The following is an 18445-nucleotide window of genomic DNA, read 5'->3' on the forward strand; positions in this document are numbered from 1 at the left end:
GCTTCGAGCCCGGTTGATAATATCTCAATGTTCTCAAAACATAACATCGCCGTCTTTCGTTTTAAGCAGATGAATATCTATCGTGTGACCTAGACCCAACCGCGTGCGTCCAATATATACATCATCATATCATACATACCATGGCCACGCAGCCGATAGCACCGGCGTCCTCGCTCCCCCTCGAGGCCGCCGAGTTCGAGCGGCAGACCCTCTCCGTCCTGCAGGGCCCCGTGGACCCCCCGCTGGTCGACCTGACGCTCGGCGAGCTGCTCGACCTCCAGTGCCAGCACCACGGCCACCAGGAGTGCCTGGTGACGCCCTGGACGGGCGCGCGCTGGACGTACAACGAGCTGAACCAGCAGAGCCTGCAGCTGGCGCGGGCGCTGGCAGCCCTGGGCCTCGGCGCCGGCGACCGCGTGGGCATCATGGCCGGCAACTGCGCCGAGTACGCCGCCGTCTTCTTCGCCGTCTCGCGCATCGGGGCCATCCTGGTCATCCTGAACAACACCTATACGCCGACGGAGGCGCAGCACGCCTTGTCGTTTTCAGGTAGGTGAAAGGGGACGGAAGAGAGAGATCGAGGACAGACGAGGCGCGGCTACTGCTTAAAACGCACCGCACCGCACTTACCCACTCACGCAGACCATCTGAGCTAACCTCTTCTCACAGATTGCAAGGTCTTCTTCACGACCAAAAAGATAGGGAGGACGGATAACACGCAACTGCTGTCCGAGCTGGCGGGCACGAAGGACAGTCCCAACATCGTCATCATCCGGGGCGACGCGGGCGCCTACCCGACCTACGCCGACCTGATCAAGCAAGGGCAGCGGACGAGCAACAGCAGCCTGCTGTCCCGCCTGGGCCGCAAGGTGCTGGCCCACAACGTCTGCAACCTGCAGTTCACGAGCGGCACTACGGGCCTGCCCAAGGCCGCCATGCTCACGCACCACAACATCGTCAACAACGCCCGGTTCATCGGCGACCGGATGCGGCTCACTCCGGACGACGTCCTCTGCTGTCCGCCCCCGCTGTTCCACTGCTTCGGCCTGGTTTTGGGTCTGATGGCCGTCATTACGCACGGCGCCAAGATCGTCTTCCCCGAGGAGGTCTTCGACCCGCACGCGGTGCTCCGCGCCCTCTCGGACGAGCGCTGCACGGCGTTGCACGGCGTGCCCGCCATGTTCGACTCTCTCTTCAGCCTGCCGCCACCACCAGGCTTCGACTGCGCCCCGCTGCGGACGGGCATCGTCGCGGGGGCGCCCGTGCCTCGGTACCTGATGGAGCTGATGGTCGCGCGCTTCGGCATGACCGAGTTCACGAGCAGCTACGGCCTGACGGAAGCCTCGCCGACGTGCTTCAACGCCTTCACCGACGACGCCATCGACCGCCGCCTGACGACGGTGGGCACGCTGATGCCGCACGCGCGCGCCAAGCTCGTCGACCACGAGGGGGCCGTCGTGCCGCTCGGCGCGCGGGGCGAGCTCTGCATCGCGGGCTACCAGCTGCAGGCCGGGTACTGGAACAACTCGGAGAAGACGGCCGAGGTCATGGTGCGCGACGAGGCCGGGACGCTCTGGCTGCACACGGGCGACGAGGCCGTGTTCGACGATCAGGGGTACTGCACCATCACGGGGCGGTTTAAGGATATTATTATCCGAGGGTAAGCTACCTATCTATGTACTTGTTTGATTTATTTTTTCATTTCTCTCTACATCTATCTATGGACGGACTTCAGCTAACAGTACTTGAAATCGAAAAAAAGGCGGCGAGAACATCTACCCGCTGGAGATCGAAGAGCGCCTAATGGCCCACCCCGCCATCACCAAAGCCATCGTAACGGGGCTCAAGGACGCCCACTACGGCGAGGCGGTCGCCGCCTTTCTCCAAGCGTCTTCTGAGGCCGAGGGAGGGGGAGAGCCCAAAACGCCTACGCCCACGCCCACTGACGAAGACATGCGAGACTGGGTCCGGCAGACGCTGGGCAAGCATAAGGCGCCCGCCCACGTCTTCTGGCTGGGCCGGGACGGTGTGCCGGCGGAAGTGCCGCTGACGGGGAGCGGCAAGATCCAGAAGTTCAAGATGGCGCGCTTGGGCGAGGAGATTGTGCGGAAGAGGCGGCTGGAGAAGCTGTAGTAGTAGTCTGTAGACCTGGGAGTCCAGTTCTTTGTGGTATGTATATTCGCTATTAGATCTATATTATCTTATCTATATATATATAATCATGGAGTCAAAAGACATGTTTCTACGCCTGTCCAATGCTCAAAGTCTTCAGCTGTTACTTAGGATGAGTAGGTATGGTACAGCATCACCCTTTCTAGACACTTAACATATTGTCTACACTGTCTTAAGGCCTTGGTATACCAGAACGAATACGACCGGGTACATAACCATGTACCAAAGTGCTCCAACATGAAAGCTTCGGGGATATCTTTGGGTACCTACCTAGGTATCCGTCCGTACTGTGCCCATATGCATCTACCGGGGCATTAGAGCCTGCAGCTGGCCCCCTGCAATGTGCGGATCTGATAACAAATGGACTCCACATCAGGCCATCCACTTCCTTGGCTAACAACCCCACAGCAATTCCCACGATGTACACCTTGTACTCCGTACAGTAGACAGACCCCTCCAGGAAGAGAGAAAGAGGAAGAAAAATATGTGAGAGCCCACACCCCTTCAGGTCTCCGTCGGGCAGAGAGGGAGAGAAAGCGACGGGGTTCCTTTTTTCGTTCGTCTAATTCACTAGCGCCTGGTGTCTGTTTCCGCTGTGTGGTAATGCCGAGCTTCCCATCGGATCTGATAAGAGTCATTCATCATCATGGGGTCGCGCTGTATCAGATTGTCGCCAAGATGGAGCCGCGGGTCCTTTTTTTCCCTTGCGGACATGCTTGGAGAACGAATACGCTCCCCCGATGTCGCCCAGTTGGCTGGCTCAACAAGTGAAAGGGCATGTATGTATGCAAGAGCAAACGTTTCGGCTCCCTCTGCCCACTTGAGAGATTTGCCCGCAATGATACATACGTACAGCTTTCTCGTTGGGTAGGCATGCTGCCTGCCCCTCAGAACTGATCAAGGCTAGTGGTTATCAGATTGAGGGAATGTACTGTAGAAACATTGAACCGAGGGCCGAAGCTTTCCTTCTCCGATTCAGAGAGTCGATCGTTGTTCTGTCTTGCCCTGTAGTAGTAAACTGGAGTGAGGTTGCATAGTTACCTCATTATCACTCACTTTCTCTTATTCCCTTGCCATCGAAATCGTCTTTCAGTTGTACCATCCAAAAAGCAGTCTGTTCCTAGCCTGTGTCGAGTTACATATACTCCCCGGCTGTTCCTCCTTCTTCTTCTTCTCCTCCGGTCCGATCCTTGCCCCGTCATCAAGATGATGGACTCGCACAACCAGGGTGTTCGGAGCACCGCGAACCCCTTCAAGGTCCTCATCGCCGGCGGTTGCTACTCGGGCCTCGCCGCCGCCATCAACCTGCTCGACAAGTGCGACAGCGCCCTCGACGCCCGGATCCCCGTCTCCATCACCATCTTAGACGAACGCAGCGGTTTCTGTACGTAAAAAGAAAAGCACACACACACGAACAATGTTTCAAGTCACAACAAAAACGAACATGTCATTACCCACCCACACTTGTCACTGTACCTGTACCTATACCTGTACCTGTACCTGTATCCGAGACTGACCGCGCGAACACGACAAACAGTCCACGTGATCGGCTCGCCCTGGCCCTCTCCTCCAAGGAGTACGCCGACAAGTGCTGGGTGGACTTCGCCGACGTCAAGATCCTGCAGCGACCCGACGTGCGCTTCGTCCACGGCCGCGTCCAGAAGGTCGACCCGGCGACCCGGACGGCGACGATCCTGGGGAACCCTGCTTCGGAGCAGCCGTCCACCGAGGAGGAGAAGATAACGTATGATTACTTCGTCGCCGCCACCGGCCTCCGCCGCGTCTGGCCCGTCGTGCCCCAGTCCCTCACCCGCAAGACGTACCTGCACGAGGCCGGCCGGCACATCGACGCGGTGCGCGGGAGCGCGCATCCGGTCCTGGTGGTGGGTGGAGGTGAGTAATAACAAACCGAGACACCTCTCCAGTCAAGTCCAAAAAACAGCACTGATATACAATAACGCACAGGCGCCGTCGGCATCGAAATGGCCGCCGAGCTCAAAATGGTGCAGCCCGACGTCCGCGTCACGCTGGCGCACTCGCGCGACAAGTTGCTGTCAGCCGAACCGCTGCCCGACGACGTCAAAGACCGCGCGCTGGAGCTCGTGCGCGAGGCCGGGGTCGACACGCTCATGAACCACCGGCTCCTCTCGGCCTTGCCCCTCAAGCCCGAGCCCGAGGCCGGGTACGAGGTCGAGTTCACCAACGGCAACAAGATGACGGCCAGCGTCGTCATCGAGGCCATCTCGCGCAGCGTGCCGTCGACCGACTACCTGCCCCGCGCCGCGCTGGCGGCCGACGGCAGCGGGCTCGTCCGCATCCGGCCCACGATGCAGATCCTGGCGGAAGAGACGGAGGATTTCCCGGACGTGGACCGCCACTTCGCTGTCGGCGACCTGATCCACTGGTCCGGCATCAAGCGGTGCGGCGCCGCCATGCACGAGGGCAAGTTCGCGGGGCTCAACATCCACCAGCTGATGCTGCAGGAGCTCTCGTCCCTGTCCGAGAAAAAGCACACCCCGGAATTTCAGGAGCTCGCCGAGATCGCGCCCATGATCGGGCTCGCGGTCGGCAGGAAGGGGCTGTCGTACGGGCCCGGCGAGGGGATGAAGTCCGGGGAGGACGTCTTGAAGGTGTTCTTTGAGGATGATTTAGGGTTCAGAAGTAAGTCTTTTTCCTTCTTTCTTTTCCCTTTTCCTCCTCCCCCCTTAGTACATAAATAATCGGTTTTCTTGTTCTTTCTCAATCAATCACTTCCGTGATGGCTAACGCTGCCCCCGCAAACAGTCGTATGGGATTACCTTCGACTTGGAAAGGACCCTGTCAAGGTCTAAAGCAGAACAAGCATATGAGAGTTTGGGGATTTTGGGTTTCCACCGTAACCTGGCGGAGTTTTTGGCGTTGGTTCCCCCTATGGGCTGGTTGGTTGGTTGGTGGGCTTTGGAAATGGAGGGAGGGTTTTACTGTCGTGATTGGTTGCGCAGAGGCTTGGGTTGCATCGAGCATACAGTTTAAGGTATACAGGCATACATTGATATATATCAAAGTTCAAGATGAGCAAACTTCTTATGCTACACGAGTCGTGAGATCTTTTTTCGGGTTTTTCCTTCTTCTTTGTTCGATTGGAATCAACTACGAAGGGCAGAGTGTAGGATTTCCAGAAGAGGGGTCGACCATAAGCCAGTCATCTCTTCTTCATCAATCCCAGATCCAGACATCACCCTCTGTTATTAGCAAAGAAAGACACTGGAATCGCTTTTGATATCATTAATTCCTGGAATATTATGTCCAGATGGGGAATCCCACGAAATCCTCATCATAGCTGACGACATGAAGAGGAAGCTGGTTCTATGTACATCATGCTTTTTTCCCATCTCCTCACATCAAAACCAAAATCGGCTAAAATTTCATTCTAAGGGAACAGAGCCGCCGCATCATGACCCCTCCCTCTCAGATAGATTATACATGATGAATCGGCAAACTACTTGAATCTACTACCACCACACCTCACAGCTTCGGCAGCAACCCAACCAACGTTCCCCCAACGACCTTCTCGCTATTCCCGCCGCTGCCACCATCGCCGCCGAGGGGCGCCAGCTGGAAGAAGCGCTCGCGGGAGCAGCGGACGAAGGCGGAGCGCTTGTGGGGCAGGTCGACGAACTTGTCGATGCCGAAGCCGTGCACGAGGTCGTACGCCAGCACCGAGCTGTTGGTGTACTTGGGCTCGCCCACGACCTGCATGGTGCGCGGGTCGTCGAGGAACAGGTAGTGCATCAGGCTCGACCACCAGGCCGACACGCGGTGCGGGCCGCGGAACCGCACGTCGCCCACGAGCGAGTGCCGCCCGCGGTCGAAGTCGTCGGCGCTGTAGTAGGCGCCGAGTCGGTCTTCCTGTAATGGGGGAAAGAAGATGTGCGTCAGTATCATCCTCCCCACAAATCTCACTGATCTCTATAGAGGAGAATAGGGTAGAGAGAGGAAGAAAACATACCTTGCCCCAGTACACCTCGAAGTAGGCAAAGTAGGTGTCGTCGAACTTGGCCAGGATGGTGATCTGGTGCGGGTCCACATGCTGCCGGCGCAGGTACTCGCGGTGCTGCTCGAGTGTGCCCGTCTCGTTCCAGCCCTGCGAGACGCGCGGGTCGTTCTGCCACTCGTGGAAGAGGCGCAGGTGCTCGGCGTCCGTGTAGTCGAGCGCGACCATGGAGAAGTGCTCGCGCAGGTGCGGGATCCAGCGGCTGTAGACGGTGGACCCGGGCCGCGGCTTGACGGGCCGCCGCGGGTGCCAGGTCAGCGCCGTGCCGGGGTCGTTGGTCATGGTGTGCTGCAGGGGCGCGAGCGGGTACGCGGACGTGGTGAAGGAGTCAGAGCCAGAGCCAGAAGACTCAAAGTCCGAGGGCAGCCAGGCGCTGCGCGGGCCGAAGGGCGAGCCCGCGCCCTGCCAGAACGTGCTCCGGAGCACCACCAGCTCGTCGACGAGGCCCGTGGCGACGGGGTGGTCGACGGCGAGCGCGACGGCCTTGAGCTGGTGCGCGAGCCGGTCCTTGCCGGGGCCCTCGAGCGTGAGGCGGAATACCTCCATCGAGGGCCGCAGCGTGAACAGGACATAGATCAACAGCCACGCCTGGCCCAGCGTTGGCGGCTGCGCCGCCGCTGCCGCTGCTGCCGCTGCCGGCTCGATGCCGCTGCTAATGATGCTGCTGCTGTCCCACGAGAAGGTCGACGAGGGGGCGCGGCGCGAACAGGCCCAGGGCGTGTTGTTGGACTCGGGCGGCCGCTCGCTCGACTTCAGGTCGGTGAGGTCGGAGAAGTACAGGGAGGGGCTATGGAGGGGCTTGGGCAGTTCCTTGCCGCTGTTGCTGCTGCCTTCTGAGGTATTCCTGGTCTCGAGCTGGTAGAAGCCATTGCCGGCCTTGACCAGATAGTACGACGTCAGGTATGGGTGCGGCAGCCTGAGGACCGGCCCGTCATTGGGGGCGGAGGATGTCATTGCGTGCAACTAAGTAAAACACACAGGTGGATATGTTCTGTCTTGTTTCGTTCTGTTCTGAGCAACGCTATACGACGCGGGAAGATGTGCTGACGATACGCGGAGAAGATGGTGATACAACAAACAGACAACCGTGGTGAACAACAACAGTGAAGGACATCATCTCGCGTTCGAGAGCTCGGGAAGCTCTAGTGGAGCTGGCCATCGCACCCAATGCCGACCGACATTTGAACTACAATCCTACCAACTTTGGACCAAGGGAGCCTTCGATCGGCTGTCGTCCCATCCATACATATCTCAGGTAGTCCCTGTCTCTGTGTACGCATAGCGGCGGCCGGGAGCGGGTTTCTTCCTAAGACCCCCAGACGACGAAAGGGTCGCGTCTCCATGATGCCTCTCTCTCATGCTTCTCCACCCCTGCCATGGTAGAAGTAAGTACTCCCAAGTCGCCATGTACCGCCAGGTAGCGTGATGCGACCCTCCGACTTCCTATTCGAAACGAGTACGCAAACACTTGGAGCAGAATTTTTCGCGCTACTGATGCAGGAAGCGCAGGAAGGAGTGGCAGGCAAGGAAAAAGCTGCCAACGAAATGGGCAGAACAGGTCGAAAATGGGCCGATGGATGGGGACCATGAAAGAGGTCGGTCGCGGGGCCTTCTGGCGGGGGCCACACACTACGCGACGGATCTGATAACTGAAAAGGGGATCAACCGAGACCGGAGTGGAGAATGGTTTGATCAGATAACTTGGCTTGGCAGCGAGGTCGGCTCTCGCGTTGCTGCATCCTCCTCGTTATGCCTCTATACGGGTACTGGTGTTTAAGGAGGCGGAGAGAAAACCAGGTTGGCAAAGGACCGAGAGTGCTGACAGAGCGGGGTCCTATCTGTACTCCGTATCTGTGTCGCTATCAAGATTAGATCGTGTGAGGGCGATCTGGCTCGGCGAACAGTTCCAGAAAAACCACGGGAACGGAGCTTAACTACACCGGATGTTGATCCAAACCTGCAGTGACTACTGTCACTTTAAGTGCCATGTTAGGTTAAGATGTCGTACATGTGTATGATTATATCCATGACCCGCGACGGGAATAATTTGCTGCTTATGGCAATAGACCACAGTTGATAGAGGAACAATTCAACTTTCGCGTAGTCTTAGTCTACCATTATACCATACCATAAAGCGACGGAGCAAAACCGCAAATGGCTGACCTCTCATTTAACACCTGGGAAAGAGGACCGGAACCTTGGACTGAAGTTACGCTTCAATCCCCCGGCAAAAGCTACAGCATCCCGGGATTGGCAAGTGTCAATGGGATAGGTAGCACGATAGAGTTCCGGCTCGTATAACTTCCCTAAGCTAACATCTGACATGGCAATGGGCAATCAATGCTGACTGTAGAGTAACATCCGGTGACTCCGTCCGTAACTCCCATGGAGTAAGTGAGTGAGTACGCGACAAACTCGAGCTGGGGAATGAGCTTCCCAGTCAGAAGCAAGTTTCACGACGCCTCGTTTATGTGGCTGAAAATTGGCTGGTTTTGAGGCTACGCAAGCGTAGGCTGGAGTATTTAAGTTAGGACTGCAATACTGACGTAACCAGCTAGCTCTGGACGGAACCACGTCCGAAGGCCTCTCATGCGGTCCGGTGGCCTCAACTAATGGAGACGGACTCCTAGGAGAAATTCAACTGCTCTCTAGAGAGCACTTCGAAAAATGACGAGATTCGTATAACACCTGAACAGCACTTTTTCCCTCATGCTTTCAACGCCTCCCTCCTCTTCTTCAATGTCTTTCGGCAGCTTTGTCTCGGCTCTCTGACCAAAACCACAGAACCCACGTCATTTCCCCGGCCGGAGACTTTGGTCCAGGCCCATTCCCCATACCTTCCCGCATTGCTAGCCTGTGTTCCTGCATGGGCTTGTCACTCAACGCAACAAGTGCGTCATTGAGATCGGTTTTTGTTGAATTGACGATGACCGCGGGTCAATATGAAAGCCTGGCCGGGGCCTGAGGTACAGTAGGTACAATGTAGGGAGATAAAGTTGCTACTGAAAATTGACAAGCTGCTCACCTGCATCCCACCTGTTCTCGCCAATTCTGTCCTTTGTGAAAAACCCCAAACGCCAACATCTTCTTCATACACACGTTTCAGATACCCAATTGAATCACTGAAAGATATCAATTGATCCTAACTCAATCACACCATCTCCCCATTCACCATGTTCGCCACACAAACGTCGGCACGGGCCGCGATACCCAGAGCTGCCCGTCAGCTGAGAACCACCCGAATCCCCCAACAAGCACGTTTCCAATCATCCACAGCTGGCGGCAGCAGCAGCAATGCTAGCGGCTCCGCCACCTCTTTCGCCTCAGGCATGGCGGGCGGTGTCGTGTCAGTTGGCCTCTTCTACATGATCTACTCCTACACCCCCGCGGGCAGAGTGCAATCGGGCATCAACAAGACGGCCAAGGAGGCCAACAAGACGTACGAGCAGGCGGCCAAGAAGCTCCAGGAGAAGACGCCCGACGCGGACCAGGCTTACAACTACGTCAAGGAGTTCTGCTACTCGTATGTTGGCTGGTTCCCGGCGGCCGCCAGTACGTCGACATGGCGTTCAAGGACTTCGAGACGGTCCGCGAAAAGAACAAGGACGAGGCGGACAAGCTCGTCAACGACGCCTACAAGCAGTTCCAGAACCTCGCCAAGTCCGGGCTCAGCCTCGAGACGGCACGCAAGGCCTATGACGTGCTGGCCGACCTGTCCAAGAAGCTCGCCAACCTCGCGGGCAACTCGGTCAACGACCTCATGGACAACCACCCTAAGCTAAAGGAGCAGCTCGGCGGCAACATCGACCAGCTGAAGCAGCTGGGCGAGCAGTACGGCCCGGAGGCCAAGAAGCAGGTGGACGAGACGTGGAAGCAGCTGAGCGACATCTTCAAGGGCGGGTTTAGCGCCGCCAGCGTCGACAAGGCGCGCAAGCTGATCCAGGAGAAGACGGAGCAGGTCAAGAAGCTGGGCGACGAGGGCTGGAAGAAGGGCCTCGAGCAGGCCAAGCCCTACCTCGACAAGTACCCGCAGGCCAAGAAGCTGCTGGAGGAGAACGAGGACGCGCTGAAGCAGGGGAACACGACGGAGCTGTTCAAGACGCTGAGCTCGTCGCTGGAGAAGAAGGACCTGGGCGGGTTCGAGGACTACGTCAAGAAGACGGTCGACCAGGCCAAGTCCAAGGGCCAGCAGGCCGGGCAAAGCTTCGGCCTGAATCTGGACTCGTACTTCAACATGATCCCCCAGGGCGGCGAGATCCTGCCCAAGCTCAAGCAGATGAAGGAGGTGGCCGAGAAGCACCAGGACGAGGGCGAGAAGCTCCTCAAGGAGACCATGGACGAGATCAAGCAGGTGCTGGAGAAGAAGTCGCAGCGCGCGCAAGAGATCATCGACAAGGCCAAGAAGGAGTCCAAATAAAGAAGGAAAACAGCACTATTCTTACCTACCTAATCATCATGACTATACGGTCGGTCGGCCATCTGGTGGATGGGCGGCCTCGGCTGTAATGTAATGTATCAATATGAACATTTTATGACATAGCATTGAAACTCCATCGGCTTCATTGTCCGTTAGTTAGTTGGAGCTATCTTCAATTCGTGGAGCTGGAGCTCAGCTCTTATCGATAGACCTGGGCGATGCGGCGGGGCTCTCCCCCGGAGTTGGAGTCATCACTCGCGGGCCATGCCATTTAGACGTAACCTCCCCGTAACCTCGCCGTGTTACTCATACGATCCTATTGATTACAGCGCCTCTATGACTCGACAGCTTCGTGGCCGGTCCTTCGAACCTATTTAACTTTCTGTAGATACTCGCGCACGGCCAGAGGTGCTTTCCTTTTGCACATTGCTTTCTTCCATTTGCGGCAGCGCAGTGTTACATAGCTACCAACAGCAGCGACAAACATACCTACGATTCCGTCAAAACTTACTTGCTCAAGAAACAAAGAGTTCAAACCAGCGATACTGATTTCATCATCACCTATATTCGTGGCGAAACCCCCGGGCCCATTCGACTAGAACCTACTTCCTACACGGCACACCCGCAGACCATCTCCAACTGGTCTTGTCTTTCCCATCATCCAACCGCCAAGCAGACGAGGAGGTTGTCTTCCCGTTCGCCCAAGTGCCTAACGACCTCGGACCAGACCCCCCACTACGGCATCTGGCATCGATTCGTCCAATTCAATGATACCAACTCGAATATATCGCCACCCTAACCACCTAAGCCACAGATATCGAATATTACATTATCGGCCAATATGACAACCCGAACGGCAAAACAACTACCCCACGAACGACGGAAAGGAGAAGCCGCACTGAGCGACTTCGCCGACTTCGTCGAGAAACAGCAGGCGCTGCGGTACCCCACTTCCAAACCCGCCGCGACAACAGCCACCTCGAATAACGAGGAGCAACACCACGAGGAGCTCGATATTCTCGACTCCCTGAACCTTGACGATGCGGTGCCCCAAGTCCCGCTGCGCGAACTTCTGCTGGCCTCGGCAGATGACGGCGACGAGGAGGAGGACCAGAAGAGCCTACAGAAGCTCGTCGACGTCATCGACACCCGGCTTCTGGAGGGCCACACCGAGGCCGTGTTCGACCTCGGCTTCGAGAACAACGGCGACTCGATGCGCCTGACCAAGGCCGAGTTCGACGCGGCGCTCGCGCGCCTGCGGAAGGCGGCCCGGACGGTCCACGCCGACTGCAACGTGCTGCTCACTAAGAACGTCGGCGGCGATGCCGAAGCCGACTCCGTCGCGGCCGGCAAGGATAAGGACAAGGACTGCATCGGCAAAGTCATGATACGGCAGGCTCCGAGCGCAGCTGAAAGAGTCATCGAGACGAGAATCGCCGTCGTGGGCAACGTCGATGCGGGGAAGAGCTCCATGCTGGGTGTGCTGGTGAAGGGCGATCTCGACGACGGCCGCGGCAAGGCCCGGGTGAACCTCTTCCGGCACAAGCACGAGATCGAGACGGGCCGGACCAGCTCGGTGGGCATGGAGATCATGGGCTTCGACACGGAAGGCAAGGTCATCACGTCCGACGTCCCGGGGAGGAAGCTCTCATGGGAGGAGATCGGCAAGCGCAGCGCCAAGGTCATCACGTTCACGGATCTGGCAGGGCACGAGAAATACCTGCGCACGACCGTCTTTGGCCTCCTGTCCAGCAGCCCCAATTACTGCCTGCTCATGGTGGCGGCCAACAACGGTCTCATTGGCATGAGCAAAGAGCATCTGGGCATAGCGCTGGCCCTGAACGTCCCGGTCATGGTGGTCGTCACCAAGATCGACATCTGCCCGCCCAACATCCTGCAGCAGACGCTCGAGCAGATCTCCAAGATCCTGAAGTCGCCGGGCGCCCGCAAGATCCCCGTCTTCATCCGGAACCGCGAGGAGTGCATCAACACGGCGACGCAGTTCGTCAGCCAGCGCATCTGCCCCATCTTCCAGGTCTCCAACGTGACGGGCGAGAACCTCGACCTGGTCCGCACCTTCCTGAACATCCTGCCGCACCACGGCCGCTACGACGCCGACGCCGCCTTCGAGTTCCACGTCAACGACACGTTCTCGGTGCCCTTCGTCGGCACCGTCGTGTCCGGCATCGTCAAGTCGGGCGTCATCCACACGGGCGACAGCGTACTCATCGGGCCCGACTCCCTCGGCAACTTCACGCCGACGAGCGTGCGTTCGATCCAGCGCAAGCGCATCGACGTGCCGGCGGCGTCGGCGGGGCAGTCGGCCAGCTTCGCGCTCAAGAAGGTGCGGCGCAAGGACGTTCGCAAGGGCATGGTGGTGCTGCCCAAGGTCGAGGCCAGCCGGTGCCCAAGGTGCACCGGGAGTTCGTGGCCGAGGTGCTGATCCTGTCGCACGCGACGACGATCAAGACCAAGTACCAGGCGATGCTGCACGTCGGGCCCGTGTCGCAGACGTGCGCCATCATCGACGTGGACCGGCCCTTCATCCGGACGGGCGACCGCGCCACGGTCGCGTTCCGGTTCGTGCAGCGGCCCGATACCTCGTGCCGGGCGACCGGCTGCTGTTTCGCGAGGGGCGGACCAAGGGGCTGGGGATCGTCAAGGCGGTGGGGTACGATCCTAGGCGGCCGCTCATGCCGACGACGGGCGAGCAGGAGCCGGGGCAGGGGCAGGGGCAGGGGGGGAGAGGAGGGGGGCGGGGTGACGTCTACGCAGGTGTCGGTTGGGGCTTAAAGGGAGTTATCTTTACTTTCTTTCAGGTTCTAGTATTCCAGCTGGCTCTCTCTATTGGGTGAGCCACAACTCTCTCTCTCTCGTTAACGGTGCTACGCGATCCTTCTTCTCATGCATGTATACGATCGTTGGCAAACACACACGGTCTGAGCGAGGATAACGAGGCATTTGGCTTCTTTCCAAGGATGTTGTTGCTTTCACTTTTGGCGTTTTGTTGTTTGCGTTTTGGGAAATTTAGTCATATTGCATTACGAGTCATATGTATACTTACACTGGCTGGTCTTTTCTTGGATACTGGATATAATGCATCCGAAGAGGAATTGGTTAGTCACGCAGGCGTTTGGGGGGATTTTGCATTCTGGTATGTATATAAAGTATGTATATACATTAACACACCTAGCGAACCGTTGCGTCGCGTTGCACACTTTGTGGGATGTGATCGAAACAAGTCTATATTTAGATAGCAGCGATATATACACGGTTATGAGGCGGACTACATTTGGGTGAGTTAATGTTATTGTGCTGTGCGAGTTTCCAATCAATGGTACCGATCAGTCAGGTAGGACTTATCATCCTGTCCGTCTATACCAATGTACACTGAGAGGCCATGATCTCAACACAGAAGACAACATACTTGCGCACTGGGCCAAGAAGCCTTTGTTTCCAGTGGCTGCTTACTACGTGCCCAATTCCCCCGTCCATGCCCGGGTTCCCCCCGTGCCAACTCCGGATTTCCTATCCAGCCTCAACTCAAACCCAACTAGCCCCAGCCCGGTCAGCACCAGCCAGAGCCACGGATCCGCGCGTCAACCCGGACTCCAAGGATGGCTCATGGTAGGGGCAACGCTGCCCATAACTTTACACAGGACACTCACGCCGTCTCTAGAGGCGGGAATGACGGACCAGATAGAAGGTTTATATTCTCTAAGATGGCGTTAAGGGTTAAGGTAAAAAACAAGGCTGTGGCGCAGGTTCGTCTTGAGCTCTGCGTATCTGAGCAACGGGGCAGCACGGATATTCATAACATGCTCGGATTGGGGATCGAACCTCGATATGATTAACTCCTCCCTTCTAAAGCAGAAGAATCACAGTCAGCCAGCTCGGGCTGACGCAGGCCCTGATGAGGCTGGTCGGCGCCACCAAACTTCGCACTACCTCAGCCCAACCGGGCACAGGTAACGTTCAGAGGCCCTTGGACGATGAGTGTGCTCAAGGCCAATTCCATCACACGACCGTTGCCGGCCATTCCAGAAGACGACTTGTATATAAGTCTGGGGTCGGTTTGCTGTTCAAACGGTCTCTCACTTGTCATCGGCATCAGCACCAACCATAATAACAGCTTCCCCCTACACAACAACCATAACCCATCGCCAAAAAAAAAAAAATCGTGGAATCTCTTCTGTTTGCCTCACACATACCAAACAATCAATACAACATGCCTTCCGAAACCACCATCACGACCCCGATCCCCACCAGCGTCTCCCGCGACGCCGTCCTAGCCGCGCTGCACGACCACGACCGCTACATCCGGACGACGTGCCCCCAACTCATCAACTACGCGCACGTGTCCTCGAACCCGGCGACCTCCACCACCAGAGAAGAGGGCCTGCCGTGCGAGGTGTACGAGGTGACGGACAAGCGGCCGATCGGGCAGACGACGTTCCGGCTCACGCTCACGGACCGCCCCGGCGAGGGCATCGACGCGCTGATCGAGGGCAAGGCGCCGACGGGCAGCATGACGATCCGGTCGCGCTTCCGCGTGCTCGAGGGCGCGCCGCAGAGCACGCTCGAGGAGCGCGTCGCCATCGACAGCAACATGCTCATGAACAAGATGATCAAGGGCAATGTGGAGAAGAGCCACCCGGAGCAGCACCAGAAGTTCATGGCGTGCTAGTAGTTCCATACGGCTGCTGCTGCTACTGCTGTCGTCACGCACTTGATTGAAAGAAGATAATGGGGGAAAGGAGACAAGGGGAGGGAAGGGGGGAGAGGAGTGGAGTGGAGTGGAGGAGAGGGCCGGTCCTGCACATAGAATGACGGAGAGAAGGAGGTAATGGAACGTCCCAATTTGCATTTACTCCCTTTCTTCATCTGTTTCGGTTCGAATTTAGAGTGTATAGGTAGAAAGATATTCCCAAGAGAATGTCTTCAGGGGTAGTAATGAAGGATAACTTTGTTTCCATCATGTGGTTGACTGTCCCCCTTTGCATCAGATAAGCGGTTTCTGAATACTAGATAGATACAGATATGTTCCGGTAGCCATATCGTCGTCAGTGCTTTCTTACTTACATGTCACACCTATTGTGTAGGTAAGTCACTCTTTGGTGTTCCGATGTCTACCTACCTTTTTCATGTGGGACAGCAACCCCCCTCAGTTACTAGGTAACAAACCACGCAACCGAGAAAATATACATCTGATACTGACGGGGGGAACAGACAGATTAGATCCCAGATCGATAATGTAAGACAGATCTCAGGCCCCCCTCCTCTCTCTACAAGCCGCAGTAGGTCTTATCAAGGGGTCGGTTTGTCGGTCAGTAACGTGCGCTGCTCCTTCCCCCCCCTACATCTCCTCCAACACTATCTCTCCTTTCCCCCGCATCGTGAGGGGAAAGTAGTAGAGGGAGGTGAGGAGGGCGTCTTTTCTCCAAACCTCCTCATTTCCCGCCGCTCCCTGATAAGTACTCCGTAAGAAAAGGGGGGAAGGAAGTAAGAGAGAGCGCGAACTAGGGCTCTCTCTCTCTCTCTTTCTCTCTCCAAAATACCCGCGGCCTCTGTGCACTTAGCTGGAGTAGATCGATCCCGTAGATCAAGGGACTTAGCGGCCTACTAAATAAGTAGGTACATGCCGATATCTAATCCATCCTCAAATTGCATATGTCTCCACGTACATACATACTGGGGAAGATGACATTAAATGAGCCCTCCGCAGTTTTTTAGTATACACATAAATAAGATAAAATATGACCCACCTTCCCTCTTATGGCGCCGCCGTATGATCAGATTGCTAGAAAAGGTGCCAGAACAATTTGGACAGGCGGAAGACGAAAGGCAGAAAGCGAGCTATGTACGCACGCCGGTCCCAGCCAGACCGACCAGTATCCTGGTATGCGGAGAAGAGCCACTCCAACCCCGAGCCGAGGGCAGGACGGTTGCTTTTGTTTTGTGCTGACACTACTAGCCTGCGTGGATGTGAGACAAGCCAGCACGACGTAGAGCCGTGAGAGCGGGCGCGATCAGCCAACAGATCTGCGTAGCTCGGGATGCACCATAGTCGTTAATTCTCCGTGCGGTATGACTGCATCTGGTAGCTCCATCACTTTGCTTTTTCCTCCGTTCGCTATCCTTCCCATTGTAGCTGTACCTCGACTCGAGGGCCGGGTCAGCAGCAAGGAAAGCCAAGAGCTTTCGCCGCCTCCTGCCACCCAATTCGAACGAAGAACAGCAGAGTAGTTCGTGGTATGTGAGAGCAGCTACTGGGCTACTCAATTGCCATAGAAGTAGGGCCATTTGCCACTAGTTGGCCATGGGCAGGAACTCCTTCCCCAAAATATCTACCACTACCAGTCGTAGTACGCCGTTGTTGGGCGGCGGGCTAGTCGTGGTGTTGGAGGGGCAGACATGCAGCCGAGGGGTGGTGTGCTGGGAGCTGGGTGCATCGTCATTCCGTTCGCGGGCCGATCGACTACCACATACGGACTGGCACCGTTTTCTGCAAGGCAGCTCCGTGGTTTCTACTCCGTACAACAAAGTTGAGTTGCTGCTAGATAGATCCAGACCGTCCAAACATATCAATATTTCCCGAATACTACCCAGCCAACTAAACTGAAAGTGACGAGTGAGGACACGGCCAGCCAGAAGACGGAGAATCGTACGTACGTAGTTTGTCCACTGTTGTTGAGCAGTTAGTTTTGTCACGTCACATATACACAGTAGCGCCGAATCTCAACTGTAAGCTTCAGAGTCGGAGATAAAAAGATACACAGCATCGTTCGAATCTTCGGCTGCGCAGCTGAAGTAAATAAAGCAGCTCGAACTGATGATGCACATGTAAATCGTCCTATCTATGTTCTGGAAGGTTGGATCGATGCTGGCCTGACAGAAGGCCTAGAGCCTACCTTTCTTTGGGCAGTTCGATCTTTATTGCCCGTCCTGCCCCATGACGTTAGTCCGTCATGCTGTCGTCAATTGCACACTGAAATCACCTGCTTCTTATTGCCTTCGAAAAACCTATGCTCTCGAGCGATGTGCGTGTGTGTACGTATGCTATTTGCTGTATGCTACCTCAGGTCCTGCGCCAGTCCTAGAAGATCCAGCGCCAGCGACAAAGAGGAAATCGTTGAATCACTGACATGATGTACGAACTATTGTCCCTGGGTGGTGGTTCAATTCTTAACCGTAGTGGTGTGTACCTCTCTCGCTCTGCCACTGCAAACAACTGTACGCTGCAGAACAGTGCTGGGTGCTAGCCTGCTTGGACTCGACCACGGACAGCCAAGCTAACCTAGCCGACTAGAGATCAGAAGGTTCGTGGAGGGGTGGAGACGATGCTCCATGGGCCATGGCCGTGGTCCCACTCACGCCCCGGCTGCATGACCGCCGTAGTAGGCAAGATTAGCAGCGGCAGCTTGCACGGAGCAGCAGAGACCCAAAGAGCGCTTGGGGCCAGGGACGAGAGGGCTGTAAGTTTTGCCGGTTGTCGAAGAGTTGGGAAAATCCAATTCGCCTGCCGTATGCTGTGTGCGTGCTAATGGCAGACAGTTCTTAAGATAGAAGACGGCACTTGAGATTCGGCCATTTTGTGTACGACCAGAGTCAGCTGAGGGCTGACATCCGATACGATGCAATAGGCACACAGGTGGGCCTCCCCGGATGAATCAAGTCCTTGTCAGTGCGGGCCTGCCACTTGGGATGATATGCTGTGGAATGACGGATGTTGTACTTTGCAAGAGTTACGCTGTTGCTACAACCTACTGCTTCGTGATATAGGTCAATCAATACTGCGCTCGTCCAGTATGTAGAGACGTCAG

At 56.4% G+C, this 18445-nt stretch overlaps 6 protein-coding genes across 6 annotated transcripts; 5 read left to right on the plus strand and 1 right to left on the minus strand.

The window, feature by feature from the left end:
* Window positions 1-140: 140 nt before the first annotated feature.
* Window positions 141-2133, plus strand: PG994_003957 (AMP-binding enzyme; the record flags this gene model as incomplete). The annotated part of the gene is made up of 3 exons (XM_066855366.1): window positions 141-549; window positions 670-1598; window positions 1771-2133. 3 exons carry the CDS (start codon window positions 141-143, stop codon window positions 2131-2133), a joined length of 1701 nt encoding a protein of 566 aa, XP_066719644.1.
* A 1245-nt stretch (window positions 2134-3378) lies between these two features.
* On the plus strand, window positions 3379-5003 carry PG994_003958 (pyridine nucleotide-disulfide oxidoreductase-like protein; the record flags this gene model as incomplete). The annotated part of the gene is made up of 4 exons (XM_066855367.1): window positions 3379-3560; window positions 3710-4065; window positions 4138-4833; window positions 4957-5003. The coding sequence occupies 4 exons, from the start codon at window positions 3379-3381 to the stop codon at window positions 5001-5003; spliced, it is 1281 nt and encodes a 426-aa protein (XP_066719645.1).
* A 673-nt stretch (window positions 5004-5676) lies between these two features.
* Window positions 5677-7159, minus strand: PG994_003959 (uncharacterized protein; the record flags this gene model as incomplete). Its single annotated transcript, XM_066855368.1, has 2 exons — window positions 5677-6060; window positions 6161-7159. The coding sequence occupies 2 exons, from the start codon at window positions 7157-7159 to the stop codon at window positions 5677-5679; spliced, it is 1383 nt and encodes a 460-aa protein (XP_066719646.1).
* Window positions 7160-9378: 2219 nt separating this feature from the next.
* PG994_003960 (Fungal specific transcription factor domain-containing protein) lies at window positions 9379-10622 on the plus strand (the record flags this gene model as incomplete). The annotated part of the gene is made up of 2 exons (XM_066855369.1): window positions 9379-9732; window positions 9759-10622. 2 exons carry the CDS (start codon window positions 9379-9381, stop codon window positions 10620-10622), a joined length of 1218 nt encoding a protein of 405 aa, XP_066719647.1.
* An 841-nt stretch (window positions 10623-11463) lies between these two features.
* Window positions 11464-13477, plus strand: PG994_003961 (p-loop containing nucleoside triphosphate hydrolase; the record flags this gene model as incomplete). The annotated part of the gene is made up of 3 exons (XM_066855370.1): window positions 11464-13011; window positions 13035-13205; window positions 13256-13477. The coding sequence occupies 3 exons, from the start codon at window positions 11464-11466 to the stop codon at window positions 13475-13477; spliced, it is 1941 nt and encodes a 646-aa protein (XP_066719648.1).
* A 1373-nt stretch (window positions 13478-14850) lies between these two features.
* PG994_003962 (uncharacterized protein) lies at window positions 14851-15309 on the plus strand (the record flags this gene model as incomplete). The annotated part of the gene is made up of 1 exon (XM_066855371.1): window positions 14851-15309. One exon carries the CDS (start codon window positions 14851-14853, stop codon window positions 15307-15309), a length of 459 nt encoding a protein of 152 aa, XP_066719649.1.
* Between the last annotated feature and the right edge of the window lie 3136 nt (window positions 15310-18445).

The sequence above is a fragment of the Apiospora phragmitis genome (assembly GCF_038363925.1).
Source record: "Apiospora phragmitis strain CBS 135458 chromosome Unknown utg000004l:1.0-3135199.0:1.0-3139288.0, whole genome shotgun sequence".
In the NCBI taxonomy this organism is placed as follows: domain Eukaryota; kingdom Fungi; phylum Ascomycota; class Sordariomycetes; order Amphisphaeriales; family Apiosporaceae; genus Apiospora; species Apiospora phragmitis.